Source organism: Gymnodraco acuticeps, unplaced genomic scaffold (assembly GCF_902827175.1).
Source record: "Gymnodraco acuticeps unplaced genomic scaffold, fGymAcu1.1, whole genome shotgun sequence".
In the NCBI taxonomy this organism is placed as follows: Eukaryota; Metazoa; Chordata; class Actinopteri; order Perciformes; family Bathydraconidae; genus Gymnodraco; species Gymnodraco acuticeps.
Genome location: NW_022990646.1, coordinates 190615 through 203079, shown reverse-complemented (window position 1 = coordinate 203079; position 12465 = coordinate 190615). Strand labels below are relative to the sequence as shown.

Here is a 12465-nt window from a genome sequence, read left to right as displayed (position 1 = left end):
AGAGGTCTGTAGAATTCACTTAACAAAACGCCAATGTTTTTTTTCCCTTCTTCAAACTTGTAGGCTTAAGCCCCATCTGAGGTCGAATTAAAAAACATCACTTGAGAACAATATTATTTTAGATTTCACAAAAGTCCCAATGCAACTGTTTTTCTTTACAGTTGCAGTTTAAAAAAGGACCAATAAACAGCGTTTGATTTCTAAAACAAGTGGATTTCCCTTTAGGACTGAGCCATTTAGACACCCCATTGGTTCGATGAAACCTATCAGTGGGTAAACAGTATCTGCACCCCCTTAAAAATAATATGAAAAGCCACAATTTACCAAGACTATGTCATTGCAAAGTTACAAAATCAGAGCTTATTCTCTAGGTTATATTTACCTATCAACACAGGGTACAACAAGATGAGCCTACATTGCCAGACCCAAAAGTCGGTACACGTTGATACCTCTACAAAAACATAGCATTCAAGTTGGTCCAAACCTACAGTATCTAAAGCCCCAACAACCTTCACTACCTCACCATCCTTTTTTCTGGCCTTAAAAAACACAGTTTTGACTACTTCCAACTAAAAGTCAAATTAATCATCCTCAAGCATTTCCACTCAGGTATCAGCTGTTCTTCAAATGGCTTCTTCTTCATAACAAATCATTACAGTCTTGCACTATACATTGACTCTGAACAAATTAATTATATCCAACAGAATGACGGAGTAAAAAAAGTAAAGACTACTTAAAGTAACCGCATCATTCTTTGATGTATATTCTCCATGTCCATCAACATAGCACATAACACACTGCCATCTCTGTTTGGATTGTCCAACGTTTTCTAAATACCATACTGTACTTTGTAGACTGATCAGAACACAAGTTGAAAACTGATTCTAACTTTAACATATCCTTTATTCATTAGTAGGCCAATGACCTGGATGTTGGTAGTTCCTTCAGGGATTGTACACTTTGATGGCCCCGGCAGGTGTCACAGAACATCTGGAGAAGAGTGACAGGAGCCCGCCCACTGCCAGCTGGCCCACCACTGAAACACCAGGTGAGCTGGGCTCATATGAAGAGCTGACATGCAACATCCATCAAATGGACAGGCCATCTACACATCAAATGATCGCACCCAGTCTTATTTACACTATAAAGGGTTCTTACATTTTTTTGTCTTTGTTAAATATGACGGACAAAGGGCTTTTAAATGTACATTATTGAGGCACACCACATATAATCAACAAAAGGAACATTTAGAGCACCAAAACAGAGAACATTGAAAATGGTGGGCAGAAGAAAGGCCGCTTTATTTGATACATTTTTATCGTGAATTATTAGGTTGTTTGTAGGGGTGCAACAGAGTTTAGACAAGCAGGATTTGAGAGTCATCTTGCATTGATTTCCCTATACTGTCTGCAGGTCTCTCTTGAAAAAGAGTTTGATGATCTCAATGGGATTCACCTGGTTAAATAAAGGTTTGAAATTAAATGAGGGATCAAGGGTTTAATGTTAATCAGTTAACCACAGAATCTTTTTTTATTGGTTACACATGTCAGCCTATAGGATGATTTATGGTCTATTGCTCATATAACATGGAGACAGGCAAGAAGCATCATGTGTATGTGTGTGTGTGTGTATTTGTGTCCAGGTGAAAACATATAAATTCAGAGTTATGCATCATCTGATGGGCTTTTATAAAGACCAGCACCCCTATAGAGACAAACTATTTAGAACAAACCCTTAACGCAATAGACTTATGCAGAGCCAACTGAAAATAAAATTAAAGGCATAAGATTTACAAAACAAAACATTTAAATTAAAGCATCTCTAAAATCGATAGTGTTTCAAAATGCTGTGCCAAAGCTCAACGATGCAATAGAGTGCCAGATTAAATGGTACCTTGAAATGATTTGATCAGTAAAATCTTGGTATATGATATTTTCTTAATAATAACTGTATAGGATATTTACTGAAACCCTTTCTAATAATATGAAAGAATATTTTAATGCCACTTGTTGGTTGTTGGTTTAATCTAGTGTTGTCACGATACCAACATTTTGGTTTCGATACCGATACCAAGTCAAGAATTGCGATTCAGATTCTTTTTCGATACTTTTCTTTTATTATTTCCATGATCAATACAATTGTAGTTTATCTGTTAAGTGTTTTCTTATAACATGGTCTCTTCTTTATACTTGACTTTATGTGATTTCTTTGATAGTTAACTTTATATTGTATTAACATGTAATAGTACAGTAATATAAATAATTATTGACAAAACGTACATTGCCGATGTTAGCCACATTGGTAAGTTAGCTAAAAAGATAACCATATTAGACAGTTATCATTGCCATTAATTGCCTCGTCAAACTACTAAAACGTTTGTTTGTCACAAAATAAATTACACTTGTTTGACTTAGATTTGAGGGCATGGGCTTGAGCATGATGTAATTATGTTATCTATCACATTCGCTAACCTGTCTGTCTTTAAATTATTTAAACAGCTCTGGATGCCGGTCGGCGAGGTGCTTAGCCACGTTTGATGTGTTGGCTCCATGGGCGTCGCAGCCATTATATGAGGGTGGGACAAGTCCCCCCCACTTTTTCAAATGATTAGTTTAGACCCCCCCACTTTCACTCTGCAGAAAGTCCGTGAATCGGTCTCTCCACTCGGCGCATTTGTAGAGCGCTGTGTCAGTGCTTCACTATCAAATCCATTCCACTTGCTTATTGAGAGAATGCCCAAATCAATGAAACTCCGTACCATGTTTTCACTGCTACTTTGTACCAAGGCAGATTCTCACATAGCGCGCGCATGTTCAAGGAGTGTTGACATAGTTGGACAGCTCAGATCTGTTGTATGAAGCGATGTCGGTAGCGGAGGTAAGGCACACACACCAAATGTTCAGGAAATGGTTAATACAGCGAAAATCAAAGCTGACGATCTCTTGGTTTGATATGTTTTCTCCCCCAGACAACATGGACATAAGAAAAAAAAATTAAAAGAAGAGGAAAGTAAGTATTCAGCTGGTAGCAGTTAATCAGTTAACAGTGATGGCGGCGGCGGCAAAAGCGTCTCACTTCTGGAGAGGACTTTCGTCTTTATGTCATGATAGAGAGATACAAATACTGAATAGTTTAGATGAGAAAAGGCATCGAAATGCCAGGTTACTAGTATTTATCATGTAAACAGGGAACATGAATAACCCGATCTCTCTGTGCTCATGTAAACACCATGATGTCCATATAGGCCTACTGTAGAGACGCAGTCAGTGTGTTTGACTGGAGCCTCAGTTCGATAAGAGATTATTTTCTTTAACTTCGGTTCTCTCTCAAAATGGTAATGTGCATTATGTTTTAATTATACTTCTTATCATTCAGAAGCTTTTTGTGTGTGTTTATGTTTTACTGAGTGCACTGCTTATAGGCAATTTCCATCCCAGTATTCAGTGAACTATTTATTTTCTGTGCACATTACATAGACTAGCTAATATTCTACCTACTGCTTGGGACTTTGAGTCTTCAAAATGTACAATGTCACAAACTGGGACTTACTTTAGAGTCAGTTGTATTTACATTCAGTAGACTTGTTATGATTCAAGGTGAAAGAGTATACTGCTCAATAAATAATGATCACTTCACCACCTCTCTTGACATCTAGGCGCTTGAGAGTGAGTCAGAGGCAGAATACAGGGACAGTGGAGAGAGGTCCATTGCTAAGGTGAGTGGTGAAAGGGAAATTACAGTTTAGAGTAAATTGTGATGTGGACACTCATCCCAGAATTGTAAGGAAATCAGTGGGGATATTAGGCGCATTCACACCGCGGTACTTTTCCCACAAAGGTTCATGCGAACTTAGTTCATGAGAACTCTTTTATCGCGTTCACACCAAAAAGAGCCGGTACTCAAATTAGTTCATGAGAACCTTTTTACCCCCTCGAAAGTCCCTGCTAGAGAGCAGGGACTTTCGAGCGGCTCTTTTGTGAGAAAAGAGCTATATTTCTGATTGGCTGGGCGGATTGCAAACCACGCCCCGTAAAACTCCCAAAAAGTTTTGTGAAGCCGCCATTTTATTATCCTCGCATTAGCATTATTAGCATTAGCCCAGCGCAGAAACGCAGAGAGACTAACTTATGGCAACACAAAATAAAACATGGGAGCGGTAGAGATGAGGAGGTATCGGCGTTCTGGCGATTTACTCGGAAGGCTTCAGTAGAAGCTGCTGGGAGTCCCAGCAGCTTCTACTGAAGCCAGTCCCTAACTCCGGGGACTTCCGGCCGGGGACTTTGGGCGGCAGTATACGCCGTGAAGTGGTTTGCGGCCTGCCAGTAAACCCAAAGCAGAAGAAGAAGAAGTGACGTCAGCGGCTTCATTTGCCTAATCCACCCCCAGTGACTTATTCCGGTGTGAACGCGATCTGTACTTAGTTCATGAGAACTCTTTAGTTCTCATGAACTAAGTTCTCATGAACCTTTGTGGGAAAAGTACTGCGGTGTGAATGCGCCTAATGAACAGGAAACATTTCAGGCAAGGGGCATCATCAGACCCGGCGGCAGACATACATCTCTGGGTGGGCATTTGATTTACCGGGGCGGGGGCGGGGGCGGGCCCACCCTGACACCCGACACTTACATTTCCCGGGAAATCTGAATTGTCAACGGGGGGGGGAGGGAGGCACTCGTGAATTGTTGAAAGAGAGGGGTTTTAGGTTGCCATTAGGCTGTTGATGGTCTTATGTATCCATTGGTTGGTTTTGTGGCACATTTGTAACGCTGTGCCAACTTGGGCAAGCACGCAGGCAAACTTGAGCGCACACAGGGTGGAGAGGTGGAGTGAGGTTGAGCGATGGAGAGAAAGGGAGAGAGAGAGAGATTGAGCGAGGCAGAGAGCCTGTGCAGCGGTCTGCTTGCGCACAGAGCAGGAGTTTGTGAGAGAGCCGGCTTGAGAGTAAATTTCAAAATATAATTGATTGCCAGCTGACTTGCTTGCTCGTTGGTAACGTAGGCCTAACTGGTTTCTTCTAATGTGCCTGCATCTGGCGCTGAGTTGCCATATTCCTTTCGTGAACCACTAGCAAGAGTAAACTAACTGACAGGCTGCTGTGCCGCATCTCACTCAAAAACCCACACGACTCAACCCAGCGTCGTGCGCGCACTTTCATTCAGAATTTCCTAGCAAAATAAAAAAATGATATTAAACTAATGCAAAAATAAATATTAGGACAAAGCCCTACACATAACAACAATAAACTAGTGCTGTCAAAATTATCGCGTTAACAGCGGTAATTTAAAAAAAAAAATTAATTGCGTTAAAATATTTAACGCATTTAACGCATGTGCAGAATGGCCCGCCCCATACGTGCCACCAGTGGCAGCGCCAGGGTATGGCTGGGGTAGGCCACACCCATACCAAGAAATGGCTTAGCCCTGTTAGTGTATTCTAGAACCCTGAAGGCAGGAGAGACTGAAAAGAGTCAAGGGAAGCTTATAAAAGTTAACAGCATTTAATTACACAAAAGATGCGGTGGTGTACAAAATGAAATGTGCGATTGGAGGCGCTCTCCTCATCCGACCGGTCAGTCCAGGTCAGCAGGTAGAAGGGGTCAATTATTGGCTTGCTCTTCCTGTTGTCATCGGAGGTCTTCTCCTATTGGCCGGCGTCGTCGGGGGCGGGTCCAATGCAATTTCATTACCTAATTACCTAAACATTACCTAATAAACGTTATTCAGCGGTAATAAATGAGTGCTAAACCCAGTGTGCTCAGTGTACAACATCACATGTAATTTCACCTTTAATTCACGGTTTGAAAATGCAGCATTTCGCCACATGCTAACCGGAAGTGAATAATTTTCAGAATAAAAGTATTAAGTTAATAGTTAGTGAACTTCCGGTTTTTCAGAATAAAACTGATTTAAATTAAATAGTGTATTTAATTCAAATTACGCCATACCAACATTGATTTTAATTTCTAACAGCCCCACCATGAAAAATGATGTTAAAGTAAGCAAAATAAAGTCTGCCAACTCGCGGAGTAAATTGCACAGACAGCAGTTAGTAAGATTGATTTCAGTAGCCACGGTTTTGAAAACTTTTGTCACGTAGTGATCGACTTCTCAATAGAACATCTTTGATAATGTCTTCTGGCCAATCAGAATCAAGATAACGGCGTGGTGTTGTTGCAGGAAGTCCCGACGGAGAATACTTTTGCTGTAGTACAGGGGTGCACATAACTGGTACGCAGGTTATGTCCGTAATCTCTCTGAAATGCGTACCGTCACTTGTGTCACAAAGCGCATTTGCGTACCGACGTACTTGTGAAGCTTTTCCAGAAGGCGGTTAGATCACCGGACGACAGAGTCGGTCTCCGTGTGCACAGACAGGGCTGCTGTTAACGTCGGTCTGTACAACGGAATTGTGCCAAAACTACGCCAACCGGCTGCGGAGGGAGACTCCCCCCCCCACCCTTCACTGGAGAACTGCGCTAAAACAGCTGATCACAACGTTCACACTGTGGTCAAGGAATTAAGACCCCACGGTTTGATGATTGATAGGTGTGTGGGCCTGTCTTTCATTTTGACACGCAGAAATTAATAAACATACATACATACTGTATGTTAAATGGATATATCCGCCTTCTTTCATTTATCTTTCCATTCCCACAACAATATACATAAATAAATGGCATATTTCGGACATAGTTCGAATGGTGATTAATCATGATTAATTAATGTTTAAGCTGTGATTAATCTGATTAAACATTTTAATCGTTTGACAGCCCTACAATAAACATAATCATAAAACAATACAAATGTGGTATTCAGCCCTGATTAAAACAGCGGGCCCAAATCCTGGATGGGCGGGCCCAAATCCTGGATGGGCGGGCCCGGCCCCATGGTGCCCGCCCATGATGCCGGGTCTGGGCATCATATGACCAATATAGACAGAAGAGCAACATTTATTTGAACATTTAAGTCGATACCATTCCTAGGTGAACTTAACATCTGTATGGAGTCAGATCGGTCTCAATATTAATAAATGCTCACAGAAGGATTCACAAATGTATTTTGCGATTTATATATAAATGACTCTCCACAACAATATCTCTCAATGCACTCACAAATATTTATTGTTGTATATAAATGTACAAAAAAATTGGCAGTTAAACTGCTTTTTATTAATTCAAAGACGGCTCTGAATTAATAATCAAATATGTTTCCTTTCTTTACTACTGGATGAAATTACAAAATGTACCCATCATTTTCCTCATGCTAGTATAGCCACATAAAAGTATCAAACCACCTGTACCAGAATACAGGAAATCAATTTTTTTTTCTTTTTTTGGTTTGCAGGGATCTAAAACATTTCTCACAGATCGGCCTCGTGGTGTCCGTAGGCTTGCCCTCACTGTCAGAGATATAGCTCAAATACTTCCAAATGTTGCTTCTGGCGTCTTTTTTGTCAACAAGCCGAGGCACAGCGGCAGTTGCACTCCCACTTGCAGCCAATTGCTCCCCGTTTTCTCACATGCTCTGGCAGCTAGCGCGTGCACGAAAGAGGGGAGGGACTTAGTGCGTGCTTGAGAGGGGCGGGACTGCAGGCGCGGCTGCAGTGCAGGGAGTGGAAGCAGAGCGCTGAACACACACGGCTCTTATTAAAACTTACTTACTTTTCCCCGTCATTCTTAAAGTACCGATACTAATGAAACGGAGGAATCGTAATGTTTTTAACGGCAGGGTATCGCGGTACCTTTCAAGTATCGGTACACCGTGCAACACTACTTTAATCACCTTCAAAAACTAATAAAAGTGCAATGTACCAAGTACAATGGTCAACACGAGGAAAGATATTCTTCAACTGCCCATGTCCGCATTTTTTTGGGATCCTGCATCCTCTGATTTTAAACGTGTATGCGTTTAGCAAATAGAAATACAGCATACAAGAGAACACAGCATTATGCCATTAAGAAAACGTACATAGTCATTTCTATTCAATTTAGACCTTAGGAAAGATTCTAACCTCGGCCTTCAAAACAGTCTATGTTATACATGAGTATGGCTGTGGAGTGATATACTCATTCAGCATACAAAGACCACCTCCTTTTACAGAAATTATTGATTGGAATTTCCCAGGCCTGAAGCTGCTCATACAGGAGAACACGTACAAAGCAGAGCCTCGCACAAATTCCACTCAACAGCAGCTCAATAATAATGTCTGACTTACTTCACCCGCTGTATTCATGCGATCTTTAAATGTATTCCGCTACCCAATATTCACGACATATATGTGACTGATGTACATAAAGATATTCCCCCAGCAAGCTGACATTAATCTCTTAATATATTATTGCATGGCAGCATAAACTGGAAACTGCCATCAATATAGCCGCACACAGATGAGATCCAACAGCTGTAGGTTGCTGGGACTTCATTTCAACATAATCAATAATAAAACATCACAGGAAAGATAACACAATATGCCATCTGGTACATGTTTGAAATTTTAATCAAATGTAAAGATTGAGGCTGTTGTAATATATGGGGTTACGGAGCCATCTGCAGTTGATGTGACCTTTTACTGAACTTCTACTAGAACCAAATATTTGCAGCAATTCAACATCGAGACAAACTAAGAAGCTGTATTGAAAAAGCACAGCCAACAAATTAATGTGGCAGGATCCAGGCAATCCTTTTACCGACAGCAATTGTGATCTTTTATCCACTTCCAATGGCGGAATAATGGAAGTCAGTGGGTGGCATTAGTTGCTGTCATTCACCCCAAAAAGCTTCATTGTTAAAATGTTTTGATTGTACCTATACAAGATATGTCAACCTTTTTGTGGTAATTAAAAAAAGCACAAAATGGAAGGTTATGAGTGCAGGGAGACAAGTCTAAATTCTGTATTCATGTTTGAAAAGTTTGTTTAGACTGGTATTGCTAAAATTGTAAAATAACTTGCTTTCACATATTGAAGAAAATAGTGGGGCTGCCAACCATGTCAAAGAAACCGAAGCTAGTTGAACATCAAGTGGCGGTTTGATTATCAAAAAACAGATTTAAAAAAATGCAAACGTACAATCAACAGACACACACACACACACACACACACACACACACACACTTGTTGCAGATATCTCAGTGACGTGATTCACAGCAAACTGTTTGGCTCCAGATGGAAAAGTAATACAAGGAGTAGAACAGAGTCTCCCTTTACACAACATTTGTGATATTAGAGGCCAGAAATGATTTCACATTTAACACAATGTTCCAAACTGCATTCAAATATGAAGCAGCTCTTTACATTACATGCTATACAACTACTAAACATTAGTGATACAACAAATTATGTTTTTATGATAAAACTTTGTGTTGGCCAGGTGTGAAACATTCATAATATATGAAGTTGCATTATGTTAACAGATTTGGCTTAACTTTAGTTTTAATATAGACACACATCTTTATTAAGCGCTCGCCTACCTCAAGCTGTGCAGTAGCATCTAGCTCGGCTCTCTTGGCCTCAGTTTCCCCAGCGTAGGGGCCGCGGAGGGTCTGGAGGAAGAGTGCTGCCTTCCTCTTCCTCTCCGCCTGTAGCTGTTTCTCCTTGGACTCCTTAGAAGCCTGGGCCAGCTTCTCTCTGGCTGCCGTGGCTAAACGGTCTTCCAGTTTCTGCTTAGCTGAGAGGGCAAAAACAGGAGAGAGACGGTTGGAAGGTGATGAAAACAATTGTAGTCCTTTTTTTTTGTTTCTAACCACAGCTAGAAATACCTCTGCTATAGTGCCATGAGTGAGGAGAATGATTTGAAAGACAGAGAAAAGGAGGGAAAGAGGGGTTATGCTCTGCTTCTCACTACAGGTAAACGGTATTTGGAAGCCAAGAATCTAAAGGAAGGCTCAAAGACACAAATAGAGACAGAAGGACAATTGAGAGTGTAAGACACAACAAAAACCTCAGAAAAGTATGGACCTACAAGAAGAAACTTGCTGTTGAAGTTCCAAATGAAAATGATAGGGTCTGACTGAATCTCCAATGGTAGACAATGTCATGCAATCCAAGGTTTACACAGAAAAAAAGTAGGCATCAAAATGTAGGAGAAGAGGAGACATATCCGAGTGAAATTGGGGGTGAAACATATGCACAGTTCTGCGAGGGAAGGAGATGAAGTGACACAGACGAGTCGGGGATAGACAGGTGAGGAGCGATGAGACGGGTCACAGGAAGAGTGAGACACCGAAAACAAGGCAAGAGTGAAGTCTAAGGCAAACGCTGACGGAGAACAAGTTGTTAAGTGATGCCACTGCAGGGGCTACTGTAATCTGTTCAGGGTTTAAAATAGGCCGGCAGCCGAGGCAAATCATTCTGGAGTATAGTGTGAACGGTGTTCAAGTGGAGCAGCATCAATGTGTAACCCTGACAGTGACACAACACAGAGGCTGAATCTCACTGCTGTATTCATAGACTCATAAGACATAATTTATCACCAATACACTCACACCGTTTTACATTTGGGAAAATGTATAACAGCTTCTTTTGAAACAAAACCCTTCCATTGTCTGTGAAGTAGTTATGGATCTAGGAAGGGTGGGTTTCACAATTAAAATGATGAGTTAAGAATTGATAGACACATCTTTGTCTTATGTGCTTCATTGAAACATTTATAAAGTTTGCTTTGTTTTTTTGACCCAGAATTGTACAGTAAAATGTATATAATGTCATGAATACTTTCCCTCACCCAATGTTTCTGTAATGAGTGAAAATGAAATTGAATGAATTAAACAGTGATTTAAATAATGGACACTTTGATAATGAAAATATTGGTTAAACCCACAATGACAGTTATGTTAAGTCATGCTAGGGTAGCAGAACACAAGTTGTGAACATACTGTATCATAACCACTAATAGTCATTCCTATTTGTAGCTCCATTTTTGGTCTTAACCAACTCCTGAGGTAAATATCTCTCTCTTTAGCTGCTAAATGCACCAGTAAGCCCTAATTCTGTCCGTCTGCTTTGGTGTTGCACAGGTAGTGTACGTAGTCTATGTTTTTAAAGCTTTTTCACGAAACACAATAGCCTGAAACACATTTTAACAGTTTCCATGTTGCCATTTGATACATTGTTGTACCCCAAGAGTCTCTGCAAGCCCCTCAACAAATGAACTAGGTGTATAAAGTGCATCTACATTTAGACTTAATCTCCCATCATCCCGGAATAGCATCTCTACATTGATTTATTACGATATTCTGTTATTTTAAGTCACCACTATGAGACATCCACTGGGAAATGTCTGCAGCGACCTAAACCATTCATGTACTTATCGCTGAAACGGCATTTAGTGTCTGTGTGCGGCTGTTTCCCAGTCCGTCAATATAGATTAGCGTTCTGCTGTCTGCCTCTGGTTCTCCTGCTATCTGATCGAGTTAGGCTTGCTGACTGACAGCCACTTTGCCACACAGCAAAGCCAATACAGCCAGCTATTTATTAGGCTTTTACAGCCCTCAGAGAGGACATTACGCTCTGAGATTGTTCCACTGAACCTAAACAGGAACCATCACGACCCTTGATGCCGTCTCAACTGTCTTTCTGTCCATCTTGTAAAGGTTTAATTTAACAGATCCGAAGTCCTATATACATCTAATCTTGAAATAGGCATCTTTAAAAGGTCTACACTTTCTAAGTCTTAAGGGCATTTTGCTGAAATACTGACTTGGGGAAGACCACTTCACTCACTTCACTTCGCAAGTCAACCTATTTCGATCATCAGTTTTGTATGACATTTTGTTACCTCAGGCACAAGCTAGTTACTCGATGACAAGAGAAAAACATAAATACAGTGATTTCTCAAGTAGGAAAAAATCCAAACAGTTTAAACTTTGGCGAAAAAAGAAAATGAAGTAACATTTTTAGAGTCTTTAGGTGGCATACTTACCACACAAAGCACGCTATTCAATTCACAGAGATGTTTTTGGGTCTTGTGCAATTCAACCCTAGCCAGACCCATTGACAGTACAGACAAAATAATTTAAAAAAATCCAACAGAGGTGTCTGGCAATAACATATTTATAGTAGTGGTGCACGATAATTATCGGTTCGATATTAGGAATTATGACGTCATCCCGATAAACCCGATAAAAGTATTAATAGCCCCGATAATATAAAATATATTTTTTGGGTAAAAAAAAAGAAAAAATACTGCGGTGTGGGTGGATTGGGATGAGGGGCGCTTGTTTTTCACTCGGCTCCTCCCGTTTTGCCAGTACTGTAGTATTAGTAGTGGTTTAGGAAGAGGGGAGTTTTTCACAAATCCAGCGCTCCCTAACTGGAGCTGTGACGTAAATGGTGTGCGGCCGTGAAGCCAGGACAGTAAACAAACATGTCGACTCGTCGGTAGTATGGGACTATTTCAAAGTTTCAGAGTTAGATAGTTCGCTTGCTATTTGTATTAACAAATGCAATGCAGAAGTTCCACGAGGAGG

General features: G+C 40.6%; 1 protein-coding gene across 2 annotated transcripts in view; it reads right to left on the bottom strand.

Moving 5' to 3' along the window:
- The window catches only part of sfswap (splicing factor SWAP), a 61492-nt gene that overhangs the window by 22415 nt on the left and 26612 nt on the right, over positions 1-12465 (bottom strand). For both annotated transcript variants that reach the window (XM_034229257.1, XM_034229258.1), the window contains one exon: positions 9469-9665. In XM_034229257.1, the coding sequence (XP_034085148.1) occupies positions 9469-9665 (197 nt within the window). The remainder of the gene's footprint in view (positions 1-9468; positions 9666-12465) is intronic.